Here is a 25,962-nt window from a genome sequence, read left to right on the forward strand (position 1 = left end):
CAAAAACAAAACAAGTCAAATCAAACAAGTTTAGTTTTAACCAAATTTTAAATGCGTTTTTACGAATAAAGTAGCTGACAATTCTTTGTTTCTTGTATTAAGTTTAGTTTAAGACAATATTCTGTTACGCTCTGCAGTGCGCCTTTGGAAAGTGTCGATCAATGAACTCAGTTTATTCACAAGTTAGGTTATGACCTTGCAACAAATATTTCCATAGTTTTTAAGGAATTTTAACAAGAAATGGGTGATAACAGCAACCAGAATGTTACAAACGAGGTGACTACCTTAATAAAGACATGGGAGGAGGAATATTCGCAGCTGAGTTACGATCCTGTCTCCACACTTACCAAGTAAGTTAAGGTATCTTTCAAGAAGTTTTACTTGCTCATATCAGCTGCATGAGACTGATTAATGGAAGATAATTATAATTATTGCCTATATATGACGTGAAAACGATTAGAGTTAATTAATCTCTAAGTAATAACTTCTAAATGCTAAAATACTTGATTTGTTCTCTTTAAAATCATAACAGTTGTAATATGGCATTGTAGTGAAGAAGCGAGAGAGAGCTTGGAAATAGGAAAACCATACGTGGAAGAGAGAAATAGTTAGATAGGGCAAATTTTTCTTATCAACTCTATCCCTCTCACACTCAATGCTTTTTAGTTCATTACGCTCACTCCAGTAAAACGTAAAGTTAGGTTACAATAGCAATCTTAACCCTAAAATATTTAACACATTTTGCATCTTTCTGTTTCTTAATCGTTAATAATTAAACAATGGAAGATTTAAACGCTCAAAACGCCGTAACTGAAGCATCTAACTTAATTAAAACTTGGGATGAACAGCATTCTCAGTCTGATTATAGTGCAGTGCCTGTTCTTACTCGGTAAGTGTTGTACCCCCATAAATGACCTGTCTTTAGATGTAGGTTTATGGATCTTATCACCTATGAAGACATTCAGTATATTAACTTATTATTTGCATGTAAGTTCTAATGGACATTGCTAAAAATCAATTAGTTCCTTATGTTTATCTGGGTTGGTCCAGTTTTCAATGCTCTAGTTTCAGTGGTAGATTCCACAGTTATAAAAAAATGTAACAAATGTTATATCAATATAGGTTGACAAATGCTTTGAAATAAATTAGAATGTCAATATTTCAGGTTTATAATTTTTTTTAATAACTTATATGTTTTGAGGTATTTAGTTAAAATTGGGAGTATATGAGGTCTGACAATAAAATTCCTGGAATGAACTCATAAACACTTTATTTGCATCTATACAAATTAATTTCTATGATTGCCTTCAAAGTACTCCCCTTGGGCAGCGATACACTTTGTTAAATGTTGCTGCCACTGTTCAAAACATTTTTGGAACTCATCTTCCGGAATGCTCTTCAGTATTCTGGCCACATGTCTTTGGATGTCAGACACATCAGAAAATCGGCGTCCTTTTATTGTGTTTTTCATTTTTGAGAAAAGCCAGAAGTCGGAAGGCACCAAATCTGGCGAATAAGGCGGATGGTCCAACTTTGTGATTTGTTTCTTAGTCAAAAAGGAGCGAATGGTTAGGGCATCATGTGCTGGAGCGTTGTCATGATGAAGGAGCCAATTGTTTGGCCAAAGTTGGGGGCGTTTTTTACGAATAGCATTGCGTAATCTTGTCAGAACCTCTAAGTAATAATGTTGATTTACTGTTTGCCTTTGTTTAATAAACTCAAAGTAAACAATGCCCTTGTGACCAAAAAAACAAATCAGCATGATTTTGATTCGGGATCGTGACATTCGCGCTTTTTTCGGTCTTGGGGATCCTTTTGTTTTCCATTGCATGCTCTGTCGTTTTGTTTCTGGGTCGTATTGGAAGCACCAAGTTTCATCTCCAGTAATCACTTTGTTAAAAACTTCCAAATGAGAAAAAAGTTCGGATGAAATGTCAAATCGCCGCTACTTTTGTTCGTCAGACAAAATTCTTGGAATCATCTTCGCTGACACTTTTCTCATTTCTAAATCTTCGGTCAAAATCTTTCTTACTGTTTCCCTATCTAAATTTAATTCCTCTGCAATAACCCGTGTACTCAGCCGTCTATCAGATCTCACTAGTTGTTGTACCTTTTCCATATTTTCACACGTTCAATGAGTTTTTCGGACGCCCGGACCTTCCATCATCTTTCACGTTTTCCCGTCCTTCTTTGAATCTCTTATGCCATTCAAACACTGCAGATTTCTTCATAGCAGCCTCGCCATATGCTACTCTTAGCATTTCTAAAGTCTCAGTTGCACTTTTGCCTAATTTAACACAGAATTTGATATTAACGCGCTGTTCGAACATTTTTGCGACCGACAGAAAAAATGGTCTTGTGCAACTAATGCTATAGTTTGACAGCTAATAACTTGATTTTGTTTTCATTAATCAGACCAATAGTAGAGACATATAAGTTCATGGCAAGTGCGATAGTTCGAGTTAAATTAGTTGATGTAAGAGGCAATTGTGTTTTTCTGGGAATTTCATTGTCAGACCTCGTATATTAAGGTTTATAGTCCATATAGTTGAAGTTGTCAAATAATTTTTAAACTCTCCAGAGTATTAGTTTTTCTCATAGTTTCTCTGGGGTCAGGTTTTCTTTTCCCAATTTTAACTTATTTAGGGTACAACACTGATTATTCCTCTCCCATAATTTGAATTATATAATGAATTTACAAACTTTTTTAGCCATCTGCAATTTTTTCTGATTGTTATCTTCTAATTATTTACAAATGAAACTAGAAATTTATATCATTTTCCCATTAAAAACATGTCTAACCTTATGTGAATTTCCAAATACATAACAAATTATAGAAATAGGGTGTTAAATAGTGAAACATACAATTTTTTGTGTTTAATATTAAGAAATATTATTTACACACCATAGTTTGTTACATACACACACTTTTTATAGTATCATGTGTATTCCTCAAAACTTTCACAAATCATTTATAAACAGCAAAAAATATTAAAAAAATGGTAGGAGGCAAAAATGTTTATAAATCTATATCTAGAAAATACTAATCAGTAGCAGACTCAGAAAAAATGCTTGCTTATGTTGATTGCTTCAAAAAAATACATTTGCCCTCAAATATAATGTTTTCTTTCTGTTTAGATTGGCTGAGATATTGGAAGTGGAAACTGAAAACTACTTAAAAATGGACCCAGACCCATTTGATGAAAGACATCCCTCTAGAACTGATCCAGATTGCAAACTAGGCCAAATTTTAAAAATCATATTCCGTAAAGATAATTTTATGAGCAAAGTATAATGCTAACTCAATAATTTAAACTATCATATGAACAATTTTTTTTCCAGCTTTTAAATGACTATATGAGGGATACTTTCTACAGCCGAAACAACATCACTGACAGAGATATTGATCAGCTTAACATAGCTGCATGCCGTTTATTGTTAGACCTTATGCCTGGATTAGAAACTTCTGTGGTATTTCAGGTAGGAGAAATATCTTGATTCATCAGAGGGAAAATATCAAAATTCCTTACAGGATGTAGGAAACTTGATACATAGGTTAATAAAATGGGTGACAAACTCTGTAGAACCTTTGCAAAGCTATGCAACAGGGATTTTAGCTGCCGCAATGGATATTCCCGAAATTGCAGCTAAGTTTAGAGAGGAAAATAGTCGTTTAGTACCCCTACTTTTGCAGAGATTAAAGCGACTTAAAAACTCTTCTGAATTTGCTAAAAATTCTGCAGTGTCACATAGACCATTTGCACATTTTGCTTCAATGACTTCTCCTCCTTACCGAGGTGATGGGGTGATCAGAATAAACTTACATCATCTAAGTAAGTTCCAGCACTATGATTATCGATTTATTGTAATTCTGTGATTATAGATAATGGTGTTGCAAGTGTGGAAACTAATGAAAATGATTCTGGTGAACGAAGTACTGAGGTGTGTTGAGGGTTCTGTAATTTATTGCTATAAGTTAATGATTGTTTTCTGATTGAAGCAAACTGAGGAGAGTGCGAATACACGCAAAAGAAGAAACCCTAGTTCAGATCACAATTTTGCAAGTCCTCAGGTAAGTTTTCTTATTCATTATTGCAATTTGTACTAAAGGTAAGTATTCTCCAGTCCCCAGGCAGTGAACAGAACAAGTCAAAATGTATTCGCTTGGACACAGATTCCCTGGTAAACATCCCTTCCCCAGCCTCCAGCCCCCACCGCAACTGCCAAGTTTTCTCAGAGACCAGCAATTCCAATTGGGCCGAACTTGAAACCTTCATGATAGGCAGCATCCAGATGTTTCCGCCCACAATTGCTACCAGGCAAATCCTCATTCTACGCTATTTAACCCCAATTGGAGAATACCAAGAGTTCCTAAGCCATGTTTTTCACGAAAACACCGCCCTAGATTTGATTCTCACTTACGTGAACATACGAGTAACCAAAGAAGCCCGTCTCGCCTTTGAGGCCTTAAAGTATCTGGCCGCCTTATTGTGCCACAAGAAGTTTTCCATTGAGTTCCTACAAAGAAGGGGATTGGAGGCTTTGTTAGAAGTGCCTAGACCGTCCATTGCAGCCACTGGAGTTTCCATATGTTTATATTATTTGGGATATTGTGAGGAGGCTATGGAAAGGGTTTGTTTGCTGCCCAAGTACATTATCACCAATTTGGTTAAGTATGCCTTATGGTTGTTGGAGTGTTCGCATGATTCTGGAAAGTGCCAGGCGATCATGTTCTTTGGACTTACATTCCAATTCAAAATCATCTTGGATGAGTTTGATGCACAGGACGGTTTGAGGAAGCTTCACAATGTTGTGAGTTTTCTTTTTGTTTTTATGAAGAGAAGATGTATTTTATGATTTTTTTGAAAGATATCAACATTGCCAATTTTGCAAACTGACCACGAAATGCATTTGAATGAAGACCAAGAGTGCGCTTCGCGTCAAATTGTGCGACATGTGTGCGTGGCTTACAGGCGATATTTGGAAGCTCATCTTTACCATAAGGCGGAGATGATTAAGAGAAACCTCATCAGACCTAATGAGCGGCCTAGTGCTCCTGTGTTGCCTGCTTTGCCAGCTTATAAGGTAAGAGTTATATCACGTGTCAAAAATAGTTCTGGAAATAATCGAATGTTTCAGGTTTTATTTACTATACAAACTTGAATTATATACATAGGTATTCTACGCCCGAAATTAACTTTAGTTTGTTATATTAACTATATTTTGGAAATACTTCGTTAAGGAAATATAGGGTATTGAAATTTGGTAAAAATCAATAAATAAATTTAACAAAATAGTAAAACTGTACCGGGGCTATTTTTTTTTAAACGAAACTCAAATAACGTGCCAGTTAATACATTTATGATTACAAACTGCTTCAATAAGAACAAAGATAATATATGCCGTGAAATTGAGAGGTGTTAAGCTTCAAAGGTATGTATTTTTAGATAAATGCATATGTTCTAGTTAAAATTTAATTACGGAAATGCCGGAGAGAAAAGTTGGTATTAAATAAGGCTAATATCATAGGTGAACTTCAAATAGCTAACTAAGAAATAGCTTTAAATAACTTTTAAGACTACAAGTTTTATCAAAAAACAATACATAATTACTTTTCTTTTCACTTCATAAGAACTTTTAGAAAATTTTATATATCTTTATTCTACATCGTAAAATAATATTAGTTATAATATCATGTATTGTATAAACAATATACCAAAAGTGCTTAGTTACCAAGATATAAAGTATTAAACTCAGTTTTTCAAAGGATTTTTTAAATAATTGCCTGAGATCAAGGTATCGCAACGTTTTCCAATTTTTTGCTGCTTTTTTAGTTTTGTATTGTTTGGTGAGGAAACAAATAGTTCATCTGTTACTCTTATTGATGTTATTGTATTTATGTATTACACACTTAAACAAGATTTCCTAAACTTATTGCAAAAAATGACAACTCTTAGAACTAGCGAAGAACGAGTAGTATTAAATAAGTAGCAAAGTCATGCACATGAATTGCTGTACTTAAATGACTGCAATTGCACAACGCGCAGACCTGACTCCGGTGTATCTCGTGTTTACTTTAAAACACATTCATAGGTATGAAAAAAACAGCCCTTGTATTATAAAGTAAACTGTATGAATAATGTTAACTATAAGTAAAAATCATTGATGGCTTTTGATTATCTAGCAGTATGTTATTTTTTTAGGCTTGCAAGCTCTCCCCTGAAGAAATCCAACAAAACATCGAGCTTCTCCTCCAAAACATGCCGTTTAGGAGTCACTGGGTACCCGTAGACCAACTTCTCAAGCTTGGAGACATTACCTTAATTTTGAAAATAATCGCTTTAGCATTTGAATGGAACTATGGTGGTCGTGGAGAAACCATTCGTTCCGCTTTGGAAGTTTTGGCAATTGCCTGTATAATGCCCAAAGTAGTGTTGTTGTTGTGCGAAAAAGTAGACCTTCCCGAAGAACGTTTAACAGTCGGATTTAGCATCATACTAGGTGCTGCTGAAGGAGAAGTAGTATATGACCCGGATGTGCAAAAAGCGGCTTTAAGGGTGATAGTAAATTCAGTGTGTGCCCCAATTAACCGAGTGGGAGGCAGCGTTTCTAGGTTCTCTCAAGGAAATGTAAATTCTCCAAGCAGAAAAATTAAATTTAAAAGTTCTGAAGATTTGATTCAAAAAGTGTGGGACTGCGTGAGATCCAATAGCGGAATATTGGTTCTGATCCAATTGATGAATTGCAAAACTCCCATTACAGACGCAGATTCTATAAGAACGTTAGCGTGTGAAAGTTTAGCGGGACTGGCCAGGTGCGAAACTGTGAGACAAATAGTGTCAAAGCTTCCATTATTTACTAGCGGTGAGTTACAAAATCTCATGAGGGATCCGATTTTGCAAGAGAAGCGACAGGAGCATGTTGCTTTCCAGAAATACGCTTTGGAGTTGTTAGGCAGACTTTCTGGGCATAGAGCAAATGGCCTAGAATTATCTCCTGCCAATATACATAGAATTCACAAAGCGAATGTGGTAGCCCAAACAAAGATCCAGTTCAGCGACCGGCAGCTACTTCAGTTAATGCACCAACATTTAATCAGTAAAGGATTTATTAATACTGCTAGTGTTCTAGTCAAAGAGGCATGCTTGGGAAATTCTATAATGCCTCTTTCTGCGCAACATCCGAACAAATTCCGCTACATATCGAATTTAACCCCTGTGAGAACCCCTCATTGGAACCCTCCAACCCCCACAAGGTCTATTCTAAATTCATCAGATACGGTGCCTAGCACTAGTACTAGTCCTGCAACTATTAGGATTATAAAAAGATCTTCTTCGATTGGTCAAAGTTCTCCATCAATGAACTCCCGCCTTCAAAAGCCTTGGAGTAATGAAATGCCTGTGGTGAGACAGCTGTTGCCTCCTGATGAAAGTCACGATCAACCTCCTGTGACTTTAGATTCCATAGTAACCGAGTACTTAACAAACCAACATGCAGTGTGTAAAAATCCAATAACAACGTGTCCTCAGTTTAATTTATTCGTCCGTCACAAGTGTCCAGATCCCAAGCCCAAGTTAATGACAGTGAACAATTTCGTAATGAGAAACGCGCGTAGGCAATTTGGATACCAATCTAAGACCATGGACATGCGTTTAGTTCATTCAAGGTTTTGTCCAGTGCAGATGATTAGACCCTCCACTGAGGAAGTGTTTTTCACTCAGGCAAAGTATTTGCCTGGAACAAACTCAGTTATAGTAGGAGATTCCTGTGGGGATATAAGGATTTTTGACAGAGTCAGTGGGAATGAGGAGCATACATTTAGTGCACATGATAATTTCATATCATATGTAGAGCCAAATAGGAGAGGAGATTTGGTGCTGACGTGTTCCACGTGGGGAGAGCCTATTTCGGCGCTGTGGAGTCTTAAGGATTTTGAAATAAAGTCAGTAAACGAAAAGTGGTTACACTAAAAAACGGCTGAAGTTGAATAATGGTTGATTTATTAGAAGGATGGTTAGCAGGTTGAGGAGAATAAATTTTTTTTCTTCCAAAGAAAAATGTCAACATTTTGATTCTATTTTTCAAAGTTGAAACATGCAACGCTTATAAAAATTTCCACATGCTGGTAGAATGAACGGTAATCATATTGACCAGTACGATTCAAATGTTCTCGTGGGAAGATAGAGTTTCATTGTTTTTACCCTGCTACTCATCTTACAATATTGACGAAATTACATTTTTGTTTTTTAATTAGGCTTCCATTCCACGACGAGGATATGGTAGAATTTAGTAAACTATCCCAGGACAAAGTCATTGCAACTAAAGGAGAAGTGGCAATGGTAAATATATATTTGATATGAACCCACTGCATACGAGAACTTGGTATCTTTCTATTTTAAATAAGCAAAAAAATGCCCATCTCCCACAGTATCGCGTCATGTGGACATAATTATTAAAAATAATGTGAGCTTCAAGCGATTTTAAATGCGTGTAATCACTCAAATTTTCTATTTCGAAAACCTGAATTAATACTTTCCGCACTCAGCAAAAGTTTTCTGTTCTAAGAGAAATTTTAATACTACAATGTTTAATCAGATAATTGTCATCTCCTACCCTTTTGAATACTTAAGAAATTCTTAAGAGTTGTTTTCTAATGTTCCTAATATGATTTAACTGTCACCTTAAAAATTTCGTAGTACTGTAGCAAATGAGATTTCTCACACACAACTATCTTCAATCTATACATGTAAATAAATTACAGATCTACGATGTAAACACAGGCCAAAATATCCTAAGACTCGCCCCTCAACTTAGCAACCTATATACCAAAAACAAAGCCACATTTAGTTGGAATGACGAGCTGGTTTTAACAGATGGCGTCCTTTTTGATGTCAATTCAGGCAAAGTCATCAATCGTCTTGATAAGCTGAACCAAACCCAGAATGGGGTGTTCCATCCCAACGGAATGGAGATCATTTCCAATACCGAAGTTTGGGATATGAGAACGGAAACGAAGACTTTACATCTCTTAAAAACAGTCCCTGCATTGGACCAATGTGCAATAATTTTTTCTCCAATTAACAATGTCTTGTATGCAGTAGCCGTGGAGCAGGATTTGGACGCTAGTGATTCGAGTTATGCTACTAGTTTCAAGACTATCGATTCTACTGATTATTCCAGCATTGGTATGTTTGATTGAGGATAGTTTTGGTTAAGTTTTGATTGTCTTGATTTCAGCCACAATCGAGGTTAAGAAGAATATTTATGATTTGTCAATAAATTGCTACGATAGCCAGATTGTCTTGGTGGAGAATCACGGAGTTATGTATAACACAATGCAAGAGTCTGTGGTTAGATTTTATGATGTGGGCAGGAGGAAGGATGATGAGGATGAGCAAGTAATAATGGTTTACTTTAATGTTATAAAACGATTTATAAATGTTTGTCTTTTAGGATGATGAGGAAGATGAAGATGACGACATGGATAACGACAATAGCGACGATGATGGTTCTGATGGTGGTGGTAAGAGCTTTTTCTTGATTTTTGTGGTATTGGTGTGATTTCTTTTAGTAAAATAATTATTATTCATCGCCATCGCTTTCATACTGTTAAACCAGTAGTATGCAATTAATTCTAGGCCGTGTTATCATAAATTTGGGCGCCAGCGACAACAACGACGACAATAACGATAATGGCGACAGTGACGATTCGTCGTGGACCACAACGTCATCCGGATCGGACACCTCAGGGGATATCGGAGATATTTTGTTTGAGTACTAATGCCTATAAGTGAAAGTGGATATTTTCAGTTCGTCTGGTGCGAATGAGAGTGTGAAAAAAGGTTTGTTGAGTCTTGAACTATTGAAAGATTGAAAGTTGGTATATGAAAAGTGAGGTTATTTTATGTAATGAATAATTAATATTTGTGACCAATGGTGAAATTATGAGTGAAAATTGTTTTTCTAAGTTGTATAATAAATGCGGGTTTTTGATAAGATATATGGGTGCAAACTATCGTAAGTTCAGTTTTTAAGCAACTGAAATCTGAGTTATGGTTTTAAGATCGTTGACATATTGAAAGAAAAGAACGCATTATAAATGAATGGAAGATTTATTGATTGCCAGAAATAGTTTAGAATTTTGAACGTTTACGTAGAAGTATGTATGATTTACATAATTTTGTATATATGAATCTAAACAAAATGATGAACATGAAATAAATAATAAAATTTCAAAATTATATTTTGCAAGCAAATCTTTTTTGCGGCTATTTCATGAATTACAATTTATTATTATAAATAGGTAGGTAACGAAATTGAGCATCAATAGCTACAAAAAAAAGCAGATACTTGTAATTTTAAGCAAAAAAATTAACATTTTGTTTTAAAATATAAGTCAATGCTAACGTATGGAACAAATGGATAGAAAAGTTAAATATGTTCAACTTTGATTCACCTTTCAGGTCTATTAAATTTGTCATAGAAAAAATGTTACAAAAAAATAAGGCAGAAATGAATATGATAGGAAGTAAAAGTTGCAAAGTAGAGATTTGCAAGACTTGCTTTGCTAGCATTCTATCGACTGTGATGTACATTTTTATGTAATAAAGTAGGAATTTTATTTATTTGTTCCATATGTTGGCATTGATGATTGGCATTTGAAAAGCAAGTCTAATTTTTTGATTAATTTTTTAATTTTTTGCTTCATTTTGTAACTATTAAAGCTCAATTTATTTCTCTATCAACTTCTAATAATCACTTGCAATGGAATGGAATACCTGTAAAGTAAATTTACTTGCAAAGATTTATTTTGTAATTTTATTATTTCATATTCATTTATATATTCTGCTGAAACGCTAAAAATTCCAAATCTAAGGGTATAATAGATAGACTAAACCTGAAGAATTACAGAAAGTGTCAAAAATTATGGTTAAACCTTAAAAAAAATAGTGTATTCTCTAGTTACAACATTATCTGGTATGTCATACAGGATGTTTATTGAACATCCAGTTGCTGAAAAGTTTAAAAGTTCCATGTTTTAATGTCAATTTGGCGAATTTTTTAGTTAATCTATAAACTAACTCGAATTAATCTGATGAGCAAATTACTTTCTTTTTTTTTCTGGATATTCTTATAAATGTGCAAATACTTATTTACAATGTCTCGAATTAGCCTGACAAGAGAATTTCCAATTTTCTCGATTGATTTCTTAATATATGGCGAATGTACATTTAATTAACCCATTTTATTTATTCTTATAAGACAACTCACATTAACCTAACAACGAAATTCTCGTTTTCTTGGGTGATTTATTTACAGCTGGTGAATAGGCATTTATTTATGGAAAATATTAAATTTTAAACGAATGACTGCAACGGATTTTGAATGGATAATAAATTTAGTGGGACCTTTAATTGAGAGAAATTATTCAAAATTTAGAAAATAAATACTTTTTTGGCTTCAAGTACTTACTTTACTACAACCTTCAATAACTCTTTAAAATATCCAAATAATGTATGTTTACTACTAAAAAGGTTTTTACTTATTTTTATTTAATTTTTTTAATGATGTACAAAAACCATCAACACAACAGTGAAAAATAAAAAAAATTATTCAAAATTAATGTATATCATAAAACAAACCCCAAGTCTTAAAAATTTGGTTTTTGTATGCTACAAAGCACGCAGCTGACGTGTTTTCTGCTTCTACTTTTTTTTCGTCCACTACTGTTTGTTTTCAATTAAGGGATTCCAGATTTGTACAAACACAAATAGTCTCGTTTTCTTGAGGGAAATATTAAAGGATTTTATCATATGTTGTACTTGAAATTTTTTTTTAACGATCACCGTTTTCATTTTTAAACTTTACAAGATAAACTCTTACAATTAATGTAGCTAAGCAACAGTAATTGTAGTGAAAATTTTAGAACCCAAAGCAGATAATGTAGTAACGGCAGCAACTTTACATAATTTTCTTAGGAAAAGTAAATATTCTTTAAATCCGCCACTTGGAAAGAAATAGTATATCTGTTAATAAAATGTGTTCTGACCTGCAAAGAACCTGTGTTGATCGAGGCTCATCTCGATTTAACAAAAATGACAATCATTAAAAAACAAATCAATTGAAGATGCACACTTAGTGTTTATCACAAAAATAATCTTTTGTAGTAAAACTAATAAGTACTTACTTTAGTGAGTACTATTCGTTTTTTTCTGTTTGTCTCTGTCAATGTATAATTCATCCATTTTGTTTTTCACCTCTTCGGTGGAACACCTAATTTTTTATATGGAACAGGATACATTTTTATAAATATATATTAATTACAGACATTTTCCTTGGCGGCTTCAATCCATTTTGCAAGCAAAAACAAATTGATCATACACATGCACGAGACGATGCGTCGAATGATGAATCACATACGCATAATTTCAAATTCGTCTAACACCTAACTCCTTTGATTTAGTCAGTTTGGTTCATTTTGTTCGGTTTGGTGAAACGTCTGTATTATGCGAAATATAATTGTTCCTTTTGTTTGCTCGGACTAAAATGTTTAAATGTGTGGCCGACCTCCATTCTATTTATTGACAGTTTGGTGAGTGACGTTGTAAATGTTAAACTACCTGGCATCAGCCCAAACAAGTAATTCACTTCTTTGGTTTGGTCATCTGGTGTATGCGCATTGAACTAATTAGAAATCGACTTGACTGTTCCATATTTCTTATTGCTAATAAAAAAGCTATAATTTTTTTAGGGTAATTTTATGCGATTCAGCTTTCGTTTTAAGAGCCCAAAACACAGAAGTTCTTTGCTTAAAAATTGAAAATGTTGAACAAAGGTTTTTATTTCCAACCAATAACAGGTTTGTGATACAAGTTTCTAGAATTCGAAACTGAAGTAACTGCTTTACTATATAAATCGGTTAAACAGTTTAAATCAATTAGAGTTCATAAACTCTATACGGTTCATTGTTTTATAGTATTAATATTTAATTGTTGATTGAGGTTCATACAAGAAAACTGACATGTATGATGTAAATAAGGCATAAGTGAAATCATTATATAAGTATGATACATTGAAATTGCTTTTATTAAATATTACGATTTTAATGAATTATTTAGTTTTATTATTATTACACATGAAGGACACAAAAAAGACACTATAGCTTAAAGCAGGCACTCATGCTGAATATATCACAGTTTTGCTAGTTGATTTAAACACTAAGGATTATTGTAGTTTGCCTTAACACAAGTATATATAAGTAGAAGCTTGAAATTGTAGCTGGCAGTGGTGGTTTAACAGATCTGTGGTAAGTATATTGTGTTAAATTAAAAACTACAGTTATATAGGAAAAGGAGATGAGGCAGACAAAAGACAATGTATATACAAAATACGAATTACTCCTAAATGTAATGTTTAAGAAGGAAAATTGGCAACAGGGAGACATTGCACAGTCCTTGTAAGTCAGGCAACCAGTAAAACACGTCCTTGGGGTAGTACACAACGACGCTGCCAGATATCTTTTCTAATTTTTCAGGTAATTGCCAGCAAAGCCAACAGTTTCTCAAATTTTTCTTAATAGGAGGTCTTTCAAACTAATGCTGAAGCCGAGAGGCATACTTCTTACTTTGATTATTCTTGAAAATATCCTTTTTTGATTCTTTTAAACCTCAAAATTTCTATGCTTGTACATACAGTCTTCTTGACTTTTATAACTAAGAATAATGGTTCATGACATATTGTATCCAGTTAATGTAATTATAAACTGCAGTGTAGATGCCAAACTTGTTCTTCTCTCCGCAACCATCTCCAAAACTGGTGATCCCTTGAATACTGCAAGAATCGATTTTAACTGGATACATCAGCATAGTTGGGCATTTTATACCTGTAAACCATCTTTCGACTAGGACACATTAGGCCGCCGCCACTGTCTCCGGAACATGTGTCCGCTTTTCCGGACTTCCAGCCTGCGCACATCATATTAGAACTGATGAGAAACTCTTTGTAGGCCTTTCTACAGCGTTTGTGCGTCACCAGGGGCAGCTAAACTTCGTTAACGTTAATTCAATTTTTTACTACTTAGAAGGACCAGTTGGTAATTTTTTTACCTTCGCTTCATGCAGCAGGGGGACCCCATAAAAGTCACTTGTCCGCACTTTTCCCCAACCCATAACCGAGCACAATTGCCCTGCTTTGGGCTTCTTGTTGGGCAGGCAAGCCATTGGCACTCTTACGGACCTCGGTAACAACAAGAGGGCAATGTCGTTGTCCACAGTTTTGATTTCGAAGCTGTTAAAACAATATTAAACATTTTCTTAATGTTTCTCACGTACCGTGGATGCTGGAACATTTTATAGACACTCAAAACAATGTCGTTTCCATGTCTGGATCGCAGATCATGGGCCAGTAATCGCACCCTCAGCTGCTTCCTAATGCAGTGGCTTGCAGTCAGCACCCATCGGGCAGCTATCAAGGTACCCCCACAGAACACTTCCTGCGAAATTCGGTGTCTACTCAAGAACCAACTTATCTACCAAAACCGCTTAAGTTTTATCGCCGTGGCCTATTTCGAATGGCACCGTTTGATGTGGGGCAATAAAGTTTATCTCGAAAAGAGCAATAATTAGTACTGTTGAAGTTGACTATTAAACATTTATGTTTTGCATTTCTCTAATGTGAGAATATAGGATACTTACATCGAATTGGTTAAGTATAGCTGCGTGCCAGGGCCACTTGTACCTTTGAGCTTCCTCTCCTCCGATTATCTTCAGCATTTGAGGTTTGCTGAAGGAGACTCCGCATTGCTTGGTTCGGGATTGTCTTGCAATATACTGATTGTTGTGGTACGTGTACTGGTAGAGTTTGCTTTCTGGAAATGTATTTTAGTACTTTAAATTTGCACCGCATTTGAGTTTTTTTTGGCTAAACTAATTAGTCGCTTGAGAATAGTTGAAAGGGTCAAATAAAGAATTTTTATAGTAATAACTCATTTTTGTACGGTGTAATAAGTGAGACTGCCTTTATGTGAAGCTAGGAAATAAGCTACAGGGAAAGTGATAACAACGCATAATAGAAGACATGATAGTGTATGGTGAGTTGTCTGCCCTTTTCTCTTAGTCTTGTCATGAAAGAAAAGAAGCGGCGCTGCCGATGTGACTTTTTAATTATATTTTCCAGAGCTGGTGTGCGTTGGCGACAGTTCTGAATCTCAGTAGTGGTTATAGGTAATTACGTTTAATTAATAAGAGGTCTTTTTAAGTGCTTTTTGTGACTTCAATGATATCGTTTCTTTCTCTGACTCTTTCCTGAGGGGATATAAGCGTCTAATTTTTTTATGCAGGTTGTCTTAAAAACATTGGTTCAAATTAGAATTGTAAAAATCGCAAAAACCGTTAGAGGTGGGATTTTACTACAAATCAATAAATAATATATCTCAATCTGTTCCTAATACTCCAAAAAGCTTATCATATCTATAAAAACTAATTGGTTATGATAGTTGCTGAGAAATGATACATTTTCTCTTGTTTCCCCTGATCCGAAAAGTATGCATCTTTGTCTATGATAAATTTACAAATTCTTCAAAAAGGCCATATTGCATCAAAACTTCCGGTATAATTTACTTACCCTCTTGCTGCTGCTTTTCATCAATTAAACTTAGCACATAGCTCTGACACTTAGTTCTCTCGTAGTAACAATAAGCAGCCTGAGTTTGCACCTGCTTTTTACACCTTCCCGGCTTCTTACAGTTCCTCAACCTGTAGGTTCGACAATTAGGGGAACACTCCGCCCATCTGGTCCATTTGCTCCAGACATCCGAAGGGCCCTGTTTGGTTAAGTAGCTTCTGCTCTGAAACAGCTTACTTGAAAGCATTTCGTCCCTTTCTCACCTGCACTTACCGTGTTCAAATGTACAACGTTGAAAGAAGAGATTGTTTTTCTACGCTTTCTTCTACATCGCTTCTTGTGACACTCTCGTTCCTCGTACATGCGAGATTCGCAATGGGTATTGAGGCAAATCTTCATTCTTCTTTGGAGACAGTCCTGGCATCTGCTCCATTTGGTCCATTCACTGTATGATGGAGGCTTATCAGTCATGTTGGTGAAGCGTAGGGTCTCCAAGGTGGTGGCGTCAATCCCAATGGAGGCGTTGAAGGATTCTGAGCGGGGATTTTTCAGCTGAAAATTTATGTAAATCATTCTTTAAATGGGCAGCAATATCTCTAAGTGAATGAAAAGAGGATTGGTCTCTAATTGGTTTTCCGGTGATCGCATTCTATTATTAGGCCCGATTATTTAGGGCAAAGGTCAACAAATTATGCCTAATGGAATTGGACTTGAAGAGACATTAATCGATGAACATGGAAAAAGCGAAATGGTGTTGAATCAAGTCAATTGCAAAATCAAATCAAACACTAAGTACCAAGATTAGCATCTCAACACCTTTCGATCAGTACTTTCTCATTACCATTTAAAGTGAGGATCAGTATTAATTTAATTACCTTTCTGCATTATTGCGCAACGAGCCTGTCAATATCGATGAAAAGACGTTCTGAATTCTGAATATCTGACACCTTTTCAATATGCAAAGTTCATTACCTGCCTACACCTCATACATGTTTACTTATGCATTACACGAGAACAGGACCGTACTATGATTTTCTCACATACCTACCATCGCAACAATGCGTAACTCCAACTCCGCTCCTGTTCTTTTGATACGAACAAAATTAAACTCTTGGTAATAGAGGTAACAAGAAGTGCTTATTCTCATTCGAGTATCTACCTATTTGCATTCATTTATTACACTTTAACATCAGTTTAGTGTTAAAGTTCAAGTTCGTCGCATTTTTATTATGCACATTCCAGTACTTATAAAGAATTATGATTAATAGGATTAGGTAATGCACAATGCTTGGTTTTATGGCTTAAAAGCTATAGATAAAGCTTTGTAAACAGGAGTGAAGTATGTAGAAGTTGCTTTAACACGCAGCTCATACAAATTATTTTCAAACATAAGTGCGTCAGCAAGTATTGCCTAGAGAAAGTTCTTACGGGCCTCTGTGGAGGCGTCGATGGTCGAAGATGGAGATTTATCTTTCGTGATGGTAGAGATGGTGTTAAAGGGGATTTGCATATCTAAGTGAAATCGCAAGATAAATGTAAGCTTATTGATATTGGGAACTGCCATGTCGAAAGTTAACTTCAGAGAAAAACTGAACTTTGAGTAGACCAAAAATTCAATCTTGACAATTGCAATTCGCACTTTAAATTGACTTTGCAAATTAGTACTGATGCGCCAATGACCATTTCGTGCATTTGGATGCAATAGAAGTGTAGAGCAGTTTTTTAGTTTAAAAAGCAGTGACGGAAAACGTAAGTTTTAAGTATAAGAGTTTTCAGAACGTTCCAAGGTCCTAGGTTAACACATTACTGGCGTTTATTATTGATTTCAAACTCTATTTAATAAAAAAATCAGTCACTAAGTATACCTATGAGCAAGCCTTAATCACACAAATATCTGATTCGAATTATCAGATTTAATCTTGGCATTTTGAAAATTAGGGCTACTAAGCCCTTGGTTTTTGATTACTATCACAGTCAACGTTTTTTGGAAATATAAAAGAAATTACTTAGTTTGGATGAAAGTCAGTATCGGAGTATGTGAGTTAGGATGTAACAATTGATTTCCTTTACTTAAAAAGAGTTCCGAATTTCCTGAACTCAAATTCACCCGCTACTGATTTTTGAGTGATCAAACTATCAATTTTCTATAGTTAAATGTGATAACAGTTTTTTTTGCGAAAATTAATGACGTAATATGTCTTTTGCGCAAATAATAAATTTCAGAAATTTCTAATTTGAGTTATATGTATAACTTATCGTATTCAATCAATTTCCAGTTTTTCGCCACAGATTCAACTGTTGATATCCTTTTTTTTAAATGAATTGTTAAAGAACCCAATTGTGATATTCTTCATAATAACAAACAAAAATTTTGTTAAAACAATATTTTCTGATAATTCAATAGCGAAGCAGGTTAATTTCTTTTCTAAAAGAAATCTCCGGACGTTCCAGTTGATACACCACTGGTTTTTGAGTAAGCAAATAATCAATATTTTTTTGCATGTATGCGTTCGAAAATTATTTGTTTTTCAAGCAAACCAGTTGCGTACCTCGTTATAGTAACTTTTAAAAACTTTTCGTATCAGCTAATTAAAAAAATCTAATTTTGAATTTTGATATTTTCTGAATAAAATTTTGACGAGATTTTGACTTTATAGTAATCAGCAAAGATCTTTTTTAGATTTAATTGAAGTCCGAGGCCATTACTTTTCCTTCGAAACTCAGTGGAGGAGCAGGCTAGTTTAGGTTCATTTTTAGTAGAGAATGTGCTCAGTTTTTTAAGTAAAAATCACATAAAATCATTGGTGTATTAATTTTCTGAAACCTCCAAAAATTCTTATAATCGCAACCAATCGTTTTTCATTTAAATTTAGTTGCCAAGCAGTGGGGAAAAATGGAAAAATTTGTAAATTAAAAACGAATTTTGGCTGTTAAAAATACCGGCAAATACGGCTGTGGCTTTCAAGAAGTCATCTTCAGACTAATTCTCTACTGACGTGAAGTGAAAATCAGTGGCGGAGAACCTCTAGTTTAAACGCCATTATTGTTAGAAATTTATGAAGGAAAAATATGTTTTTGGATGGTTGTAATATCTCCTTCAGCTTCTGAAATGCAGGATAATTTTCGTGGTCCATACCTCTGGAATCCCAAGAACAATTGCCTGCTAAAAAATACTTTTTTTTGCGAGGAGGTGGAAACCTTCCCAAGGGCACCAGGCTGGGGATCTTTGCTGCCCCGATGTGATTAGCCAGGTAGTGCGGGATTTGAGTTTGCACCCACCTACCCGCTAAAACCACCTCCCCTCTTCAGCCCTGATATTCGTCTTCTGGCATGGCTTCGGGGCTAAAAAATACTAAACGAAGTATCGATTTAAATCAGCAGATTGAAGTATGGATCAGGTTCTCGATTTCAAATTCGTTTTAAATGCAACAGTTTTAAATCTTACAAAACATTTCAGGGATTCTTAAACGAGCCGTCCGACCTCCGGCAGTTTCCGAGACGCAGAGCCGCGTCCGTTTTTTAAATTTTCAAATTCAGGTTACCAACATTCCAAATTTGAAAACTACATACCTGAACCTTCGCTTTGAGTCCAAGCCCAGAAATGTCCTATTACCAATTAGGTCCATTTACTTGCAAATGCGAATGTCTCTCGCTAATTCAACAACCTCGTTGTTAGGTGCAGAACAATTTATAACCGTAGAGTGGCATGCGACATTACAAATATGTGTTTACACTGCATTTTTAATTACTTTTGGAGTTTGGTTTAAAGTGCCCGAGTGGGATTTGGTTTGATGCATAGCTTCTGATAATTAAGCTTGCGTCAGCACATTTAAATTAAAATTAGCATACGTTTATGGTATTAAAAAGCCTTTGTTCTGTTGAAGAATTAACCCGAGACCGCAAACCTTCAGGTAAATAACTAAATGTTTCTATTTTGAAGTGGGTGGTTTACTGTTTGCTCGTTTCCCAACTGCGGATGTCCCGCCACTGACTCAGTCGTGAGTTCATTCAAGTTCAAGGTACTAAAGGCACACGACCAAACCGAAAATAATTTGCTTTTGTCTTTGATGCAATCGCATTATGCATACGGGGTGTTGCTCGAGGTTGGGCCAAATTCATCACGGCATCGGCATATTTCGCATCAACAGTTTGGAAGATTATCTCCTGTTTTTGATTCGCCCGATAACGTTTCTTTTTTTAATCAATGTAGAACTGTTTTTATTATCCGCTGATAGCAATGGGTTTATAAGCTGATTAAGGTACTGTCTGTGACCTCAATATTGGCACGAATAAAATATGTATCAATAAGCCTGATTAGCGCTTAATCATTGCAGTAATTGTTTATGAATATTCTGTCCAGGATTAACCATTGAAACTAGAAAATCAAAACAGTTTTTGACTGCACAGACATTAACTTATTTTAAGCCCGACTAATCTATTAGGTAATCAATTTGCTTAAAATTGATTTAAATTGAATGACCTGCATTTTACCACGTGTGGAGCTCTACGGCAATGTCTTCTGGTCTTCCAAATATTTATTAGTAAATAGAAACCTGACTTGAAAGAGCTTTAAAAGGGTTTTCTTCCATTGAGAAACCATAAACTCGATTTTTCAAACAAACGACCCTGTATATTATTATGCCTTTAGATCGTCTGATTTTAAAATAATATACACACTTATAGTAGTATTTTCCAATTTTCGAGATATTTGAAAGTTAACGGACACAAAACTAAAATAAGTTTTAAAATGAATTCACTCTGGTCTTAGTTGTAACCATATAACCCTCGAAGACCATAATTCTTCAAAGAACTAAACAATTCCAACTTTAATAAAAACATGCAGAAAGGTAAATCCAAGTGCTATGTCCCACGAATCTCGGCATTTCTTTTTATGGAAAAAGTTAACAGAAAATGAGTACCATGTTGATTGGTTTACTTTAATGAATTAGCAATTTTTTCGAACTGGGTGAAAGGAACGTCAAAACTGAGTATAGCACGTTCTTTTCTGTAAAAAATTACCTGAAAATGAGTACCATGTCGATAGGATTACTTTCACGAATAAGGAAGTTAGGAATTTTCTCGAATTGGGTGAGAGGTAGGTCAAAACTGAGTATGATATTTTCTTTTCTGGAAAAAATTAGCTGAAAATGAGTACCATGTCGATAGGGATATCTTCACGAATAAGGAAGTTCGCAATTTTCTCGAACTGCGTGAAAGGTACATGAAAACTGACTATGGTATTGTCTTTTCTGGAAAAAATTAACTGAAAATGAGTATAATGTCGATGGGGTTATCTTCACAAATAAAAAAGTTAGAAATTTTCTCGCATTGGCTAAAAAGTACTTCAAAACTAAGTATGGCATTCTCTTTTCTGAAAAAAGTGAATTGAAAATGAGTACCATATTGATGGGTTTCTTGCATGGTACATCAAACCTGGATACAGCATTTTTTTCTGGAAAATGTTGGTTACAAATAAATATCACATTGATGGAATTCTTGCGTAAAACTTGGTTATACACAGATTAATGATCGATTAAAAGAGATGAAATTCTACAATAAGCAAATCGGGGAAAACTGAAAACGCTCTTCGCCTTTTTTCGAAAAGAATTAACTGAAAATTAGTATCATGTCTATGAGGTTATTTTTACAAATAGAGTAGTTATTAACTTACTTAACTAACTAACTCGAACTAACGCGAACTAATCACTGTAAAAGAATAAGGTCATTGCCAAAGATTGGCTCCTACATGGCGGGATCTCGCAAAGGTCATGGAATTTAATGATGGAAAAAAACGAGAAAAAACGAGGGACAATGTACATATATTATTATGTCTTTAGATTGTTAGACTTTAAAGGAAGTATTTACCAATATATAGTCCTATATCAATCTCCTTCGTCTTTTGAGATATTTATATTTAATATTAATGGAGATAAGACTAGAATAGGCACAAGAAACAGTTTTTTCTAATTCAGAAGTTAGAAACTCGATTTTTCCAAATGAACGACTCTGTATATTGTTATATCTTTAGATTGCCTAACTTTAGAAGAATAATTTAAAAACGTACAGCCGGGTACCGACATTCTTCGGTTTTCGAAATATTTGATTATTATTGGGAAGACGACTGGAATAAATTTAAAACCGGATTCTCTGCAATTCAAATACTGAAAAATATTTTTGGGTGAAGGATATACCCTGTATATGATTAAGTCTTTAAAATGACTGAGTTACAAGAAGAATTTATCAATATGCCAATCTACACCAATCTCCTTCACTTTTGGAGATATTTCAGGGTTACTGGAGATGGGTTTGGAATAAGTTTGAAAATAGAGTCCCATTCAGAGGTTTCTTTTTAATACTTTTGATATTTTTCAAATGAACGACCCCGTATGTTATTGTATTTAGATTAGCCGCCTTTTCTTACTCCTAATTTACAGTCTCTTTCGGTTTGCGAGATACTTGTTTCAGTGTTAATGGCGAGGACTGGAAAAAGCTTGAAAATGGATTCATTCCTTTCAGATATCGGAAACTGGAGTTTGCCAAAAGAACGACTTTGTATATTATTATAACTTTAGATTGTCCTATAAAACAAATTATAGCATATGTATCTATATGTATAATCCTATCTACATCTCTTTTAATCCTCGAGATATTTTAAATTTTATAGACTTAAAACCGAAATGAGAAAGCTGGTTTTATAGGCATTTTATTGTTTTGTTTTTTTTTTTAATTATTGTTTGTGGCTCCAATATTAGCATGATACATTAAAGTACCGATGAATCTGATTATGCTCAACTCCTGATGAATATTCTAGTCTATTCAGACATAAATACTCAAACTGGAAAATCAAAACACTTTTTGACTGTATGCATCTGCATTTATTTTAAGCCAGTCTAATTTACTGGAAAGGCTTTATTGCCTCGTCGTAAATGGTTTTAATTGCTCTTATATGTCTTTTTGGTGTAAGGGGCTTGGATATTCTCCACATAATGACCATAAAAGTTGCGTTTACGTCAAAAATTTCTTGTTTACAAGAGCCCTCCCAGTGGTACAATTACTGTGGTCCGGCGGAACTTTTTTCTTGTCTGTGGAATTCTCGCGATGAACTAAAAATACCAAACAATGCAGATAGGTTTGAAAAAAACCAAAATTTCCAAGGAACTAATGAAAAAATAAACGATTTTCTTGGTGGAACGAGGAATTTTGATTACAGTATTTTGCCTGGGCATAAAGTTAAATATACCGAGATTCCGCATGCGGCACTTGAATTGCTACCTTCGGTATTCAATTTCAGGCATTCTGCAATGTATTTTTTAATGCATCTGGACTACATTCCTTAATGATCCTGCGGAAAATAAATCTAAAAACATGGCTGTTGACGAATGCACAAAGCTGCATGTTCAACCACTAATCTACCAAAGAAGAGCGACATTATTAATTGAGACGAGATTAATTGACACAAACAAACAGCATAGTTCCAAACACAATACTTTGGCCAGTGAAGTGGCAAATCCCCTGTGTACCACGCCACTGGATTCATAAATCAATTACTAGTGATGAAATTTTGTTAGGTGGATGAGATTTTAAATCGGTTCTTTTGGGGATAATTGGACAGGTAGCCAACCCAAAACTCAGAAGCCAGTCCATTGTATCAAAAAGAAGCAATACGCCTATGGAGTGACTTTTATGGCCCATTGTTCGGGCATTAACTACTGAACGAAATATACATATTGTAAATGCCAAGAATTGACTAATGATGCTGCTTATTTGGGCTAACCGCGTTTCAAGATAAAACGTAAAGATTGATGCAAAGTGACATATAAGTTCAGGCTCAATCCATTTAGGAATTCATGTTCGTTAACAGGCAGTTCGTATTACACAGTAAAAACTTGTAAGTACAACAGTTTTTCTATGGAAATATCGTATTTCTTGGGTTGAATTCTAAGAAGAAACAGACACATTTACAATGTTGAAGGTGACGCGTGTTTTTTTGGAATCTCTGAAGCTCTTTGAAGTCTCCAAGGGTTAAATATCAAAGTAGAACTAAGTAAATTTCCCAATTCAGGAAGTTGTAGGATGGGAACAGTGGAAATGGCAACGCCGCACTTGGCTTTTGTTTGGCGGCTATAATTGCGAAGACGCGAAGGTAGCCGGCAGTCTTTGACATGTATGATTATTTGAATATATTTGCAGTGTTGCCAGAACGTGAGCAAAGTTTTGGAATTTTGATAAAAGTGTGAAATACCTGAAAATTTCAGGAATGTAGCAATGCTTTGCTCCCATTTTCTCAAATTCAAACATACTACAATACAGGCATATTAAGGAATTTTTGAATGTATCCTCAACCTCTTCCCTTGAGAATGGGTTTCCTCTAGTTCAAAGATGACATTCTCGATTTTTTGAGACGAAAGACCCTGTATATGCCCTAAGATTGTCCTGTTGCAGAGCAACAGCTTACCACTGTTCTCTATTATTCCATTGTCTTTCAGTTTTTGAGATATTTGTGTATTAATGGAGATAGGACTGCATCTCCATAAATCTAATAAATATTTGTAAATATATAACTTTTTGGGGATTCCCAAGATTTTTTTTCAAAACACCTGTTAAATACGGAGAAACATTTCTTTTGAATTTAAAGGGATGTTTACAAAGTCCGCAAGTCTTAAAATTGAAAATATACGTGATCCTTCCTGGGAAATGGTTGGAATTTCCCAGAGCTTTATTTAACATTTTTTAATAAAAATTTTTAAAAACCTTAACAAATAACTATAGTTAAATTCCAGGGGGTTTGTTGCCGAATTTAAAAATATTTTTGAAAGCACGAAGAAAGAATTTCATTAGGTTTTAGGGGAGAGTTTTCAGTTCTGATCTGTTTTGAGAGGATTTTTGATGCCATTTAAGTTGCGTCGTATTTATGTTTACATCCTTGAAATGTGTTTAGAGTCGCTTCAAAGATTTGAAAATCTCAAACCTGAAAATTTTACAGAAATGTTTTTAACTGTAAACCCTCTCTACATTCCTTATTACAATCTACGCCAATTCTAATAAAATTTTTGTCTGAAAATTACAAAATCTACAACGCAACCACCTTGTACTTTGCACAAAACGTTCGTTTATATGACTTGCATAAACCTACCTTGGACTGGGCAAATTTCGAGTGGAAAACAACGAAAAGCACCAACACGTACCGCCAACCCCCGTTACGCATAGTTCGGCAGGTACAACTGTCCACCTGTGGTACCTCACCCTAGTACCACCCCCCGCGCACTAGGCCCGTCCCAAAAATTCACGGAACCATTACAAATTGACACATTTATCTTATCATAATAAAAGTACCTTTCGTAAATGAGACACACGTGTGTTTTCGGTCGGGGGACGAGAACAGTATGCACCGACTTGAGTTGAATATCCCAACTGAACTTGACTAGAAATAAAACCTGATCTCGGATGCGGTACGACCGCTCTGCTACTTGTTAAAGGGTTCCACACACTTATTGATTGCATTGTGGAAAAGTGATATTAGATTGGCGTAATTAATCATAATGATAAAAGCGAATGCGTCCCACATAACGAGAAAGGAGAATTTAAGGCGAATAGTGCAAAAGTCGTGGTTAAGTTAATCAGAACTAATAATAGTACCGAGTGGTGATTTATTGTCTATGATCTCAACTACAAGCTTGAAGATCTTGATAATTATTGAATAGATAACGGTAAATTTGGACTTTGTTTATGTAATGTTTCCGAAATAAGGGACACTCTCTGCAGACGATTAGATAAGCGAAATCTAATTAAAATATCACGTAATATCACAAGTAGCTATGAAAATATTTAAATTTCTACAATCAAATAAAGCGTGCTCAAATACAGAGTTCAGTAAAACTCTAGCTTTTTCGAGACTTCGTTTCAAAGTCGTTTTGTGTCATTTTTTGAGATATTAAATTTCAATTTTCTGCTTACACTATTCTTTCTGCTCTCTACGACAACTCTTGTGGAGCACCACTGGCTATTCATATTGTACCCAAATTTGAGTTATTCATTCTTAAATGAATCTAGTGGTTTTCTTTCTCACAATTTTTTCGATATCTTTTCTCATTTTTAGGTTATTTGTGAAAATATGGAAGAAAAATGTGTGATTTTTGACACATCTCAAATATTTTTTTTATTAATCTTAACATTTTATTTTTGCGTGCTTCGGTTATAACTTGTTTTATAACAGTTTTTTCATTAACTCAATTAACAATAAATAGTCCATATAGAATTGGACACCCTATATAAACTTTTGGCATAAATTTCAAACCTGGGATAGCCTGTATATTTAATAAATATATTAATTATCAACGGAAG

The 25,962-nt window shown here is 34.7% G+C and overlaps 2 protein-coding genes across 4 annotated transcripts; one reads left to right on the plus strand and one right to left on the minus strand.

Annotated features, from left to right (window-relative positions):
• Positions 1 to 13,110, plus strand: mahj (LisH and WD40 domain-containing protein mahjong). Of its 2 annotated transcripts, none has more exons than XM_066404019.1 (14): positions 1 to 350; positions 3,139 to 3,289; positions 3,343 to 3,480; positions 3,533 to 3,833; positions 3,884 to 3,942; positions 4,001 to 4,072; positions 4,126 to 4,812; positions 4,870 to 5,085; positions 6,204 to 7,942; positions 8,255 to 8,339; positions 8,762 to 9,185; positions 9,238 to 9,398; positions 9,454 to 9,523; positions 9,639 to 13,110. In XM_066404019.1, exons 1-14 carry the CDS (start codon positions 241 to 243, stop codon positions 9,779 to 9,781), a joined length of 4,356 nt encoding a protein of 1,451 aa, XP_066260116.1. In that variant the 5' UTR covers positions 1 to 240; the 3' UTR covers positions 9,782 to 13,110. The 2 variants fall into 2 exon arrangements, with proteins under 2 accessions (XP_066260116.1, XP_066260117.1); XM_066404020.1 differs by lacking the exon at positions 1 to 350 and adding an exon at positions 730 to 889.
• Positions 13,064 to 25,188, minus strand: LOC136418099 (plasminogen). Of its 2 annotated transcripts, XM_066404045.1 has the most exons (8): positions 24,755 to 25,187; positions 15,895 to 16,173; positions 15,618 to 15,844; positions 14,694 to 14,862; positions 14,331 to 14,491; positions 14,106 to 14,286; positions 13,883 to 14,040; positions 13,064 to 13,830 (listed from the first exon to the last, which is right to left on the minus strand). In XM_066404045.1, the coding sequence occupies exons 1-8, from the start codon at positions 24,824 to 24,826 to the stop codon at positions 13,713 to 13,715; spliced, it is 1,365 nt and encodes a 454-aa protein (XP_066260142.1). In that variant the 5' UTR covers positions 24,827 to 25,187; the 3' UTR covers positions 13,064 to 13,712. The 2 variants fall into 2 exon arrangements, with proteins under 2 accessions (XP_066260142.1, XP_066260143.1); XM_066404046.1 differs by lacking the exon at positions 13,064 to 13,830 and having other exon boundaries at positions 13,889 to 14,045; positions 24,755 to 25,188.
• Positions 25,189 to 25,962: the final 774 nt, after the last annotated feature.

Source organism: Euwallacea similis, chromosome 32 (genome assembly GCF_039881205.1).
Source record: "Euwallacea similis isolate ESF13 chromosome 32, ESF131.1, whole genome shotgun sequence".
In the NCBI taxonomy this organism is placed as follows: Eukaryota; Metazoa; Arthropoda; class Insecta; order Coleoptera; family Curculionidae; genus Euwallacea; species Euwallacea similis.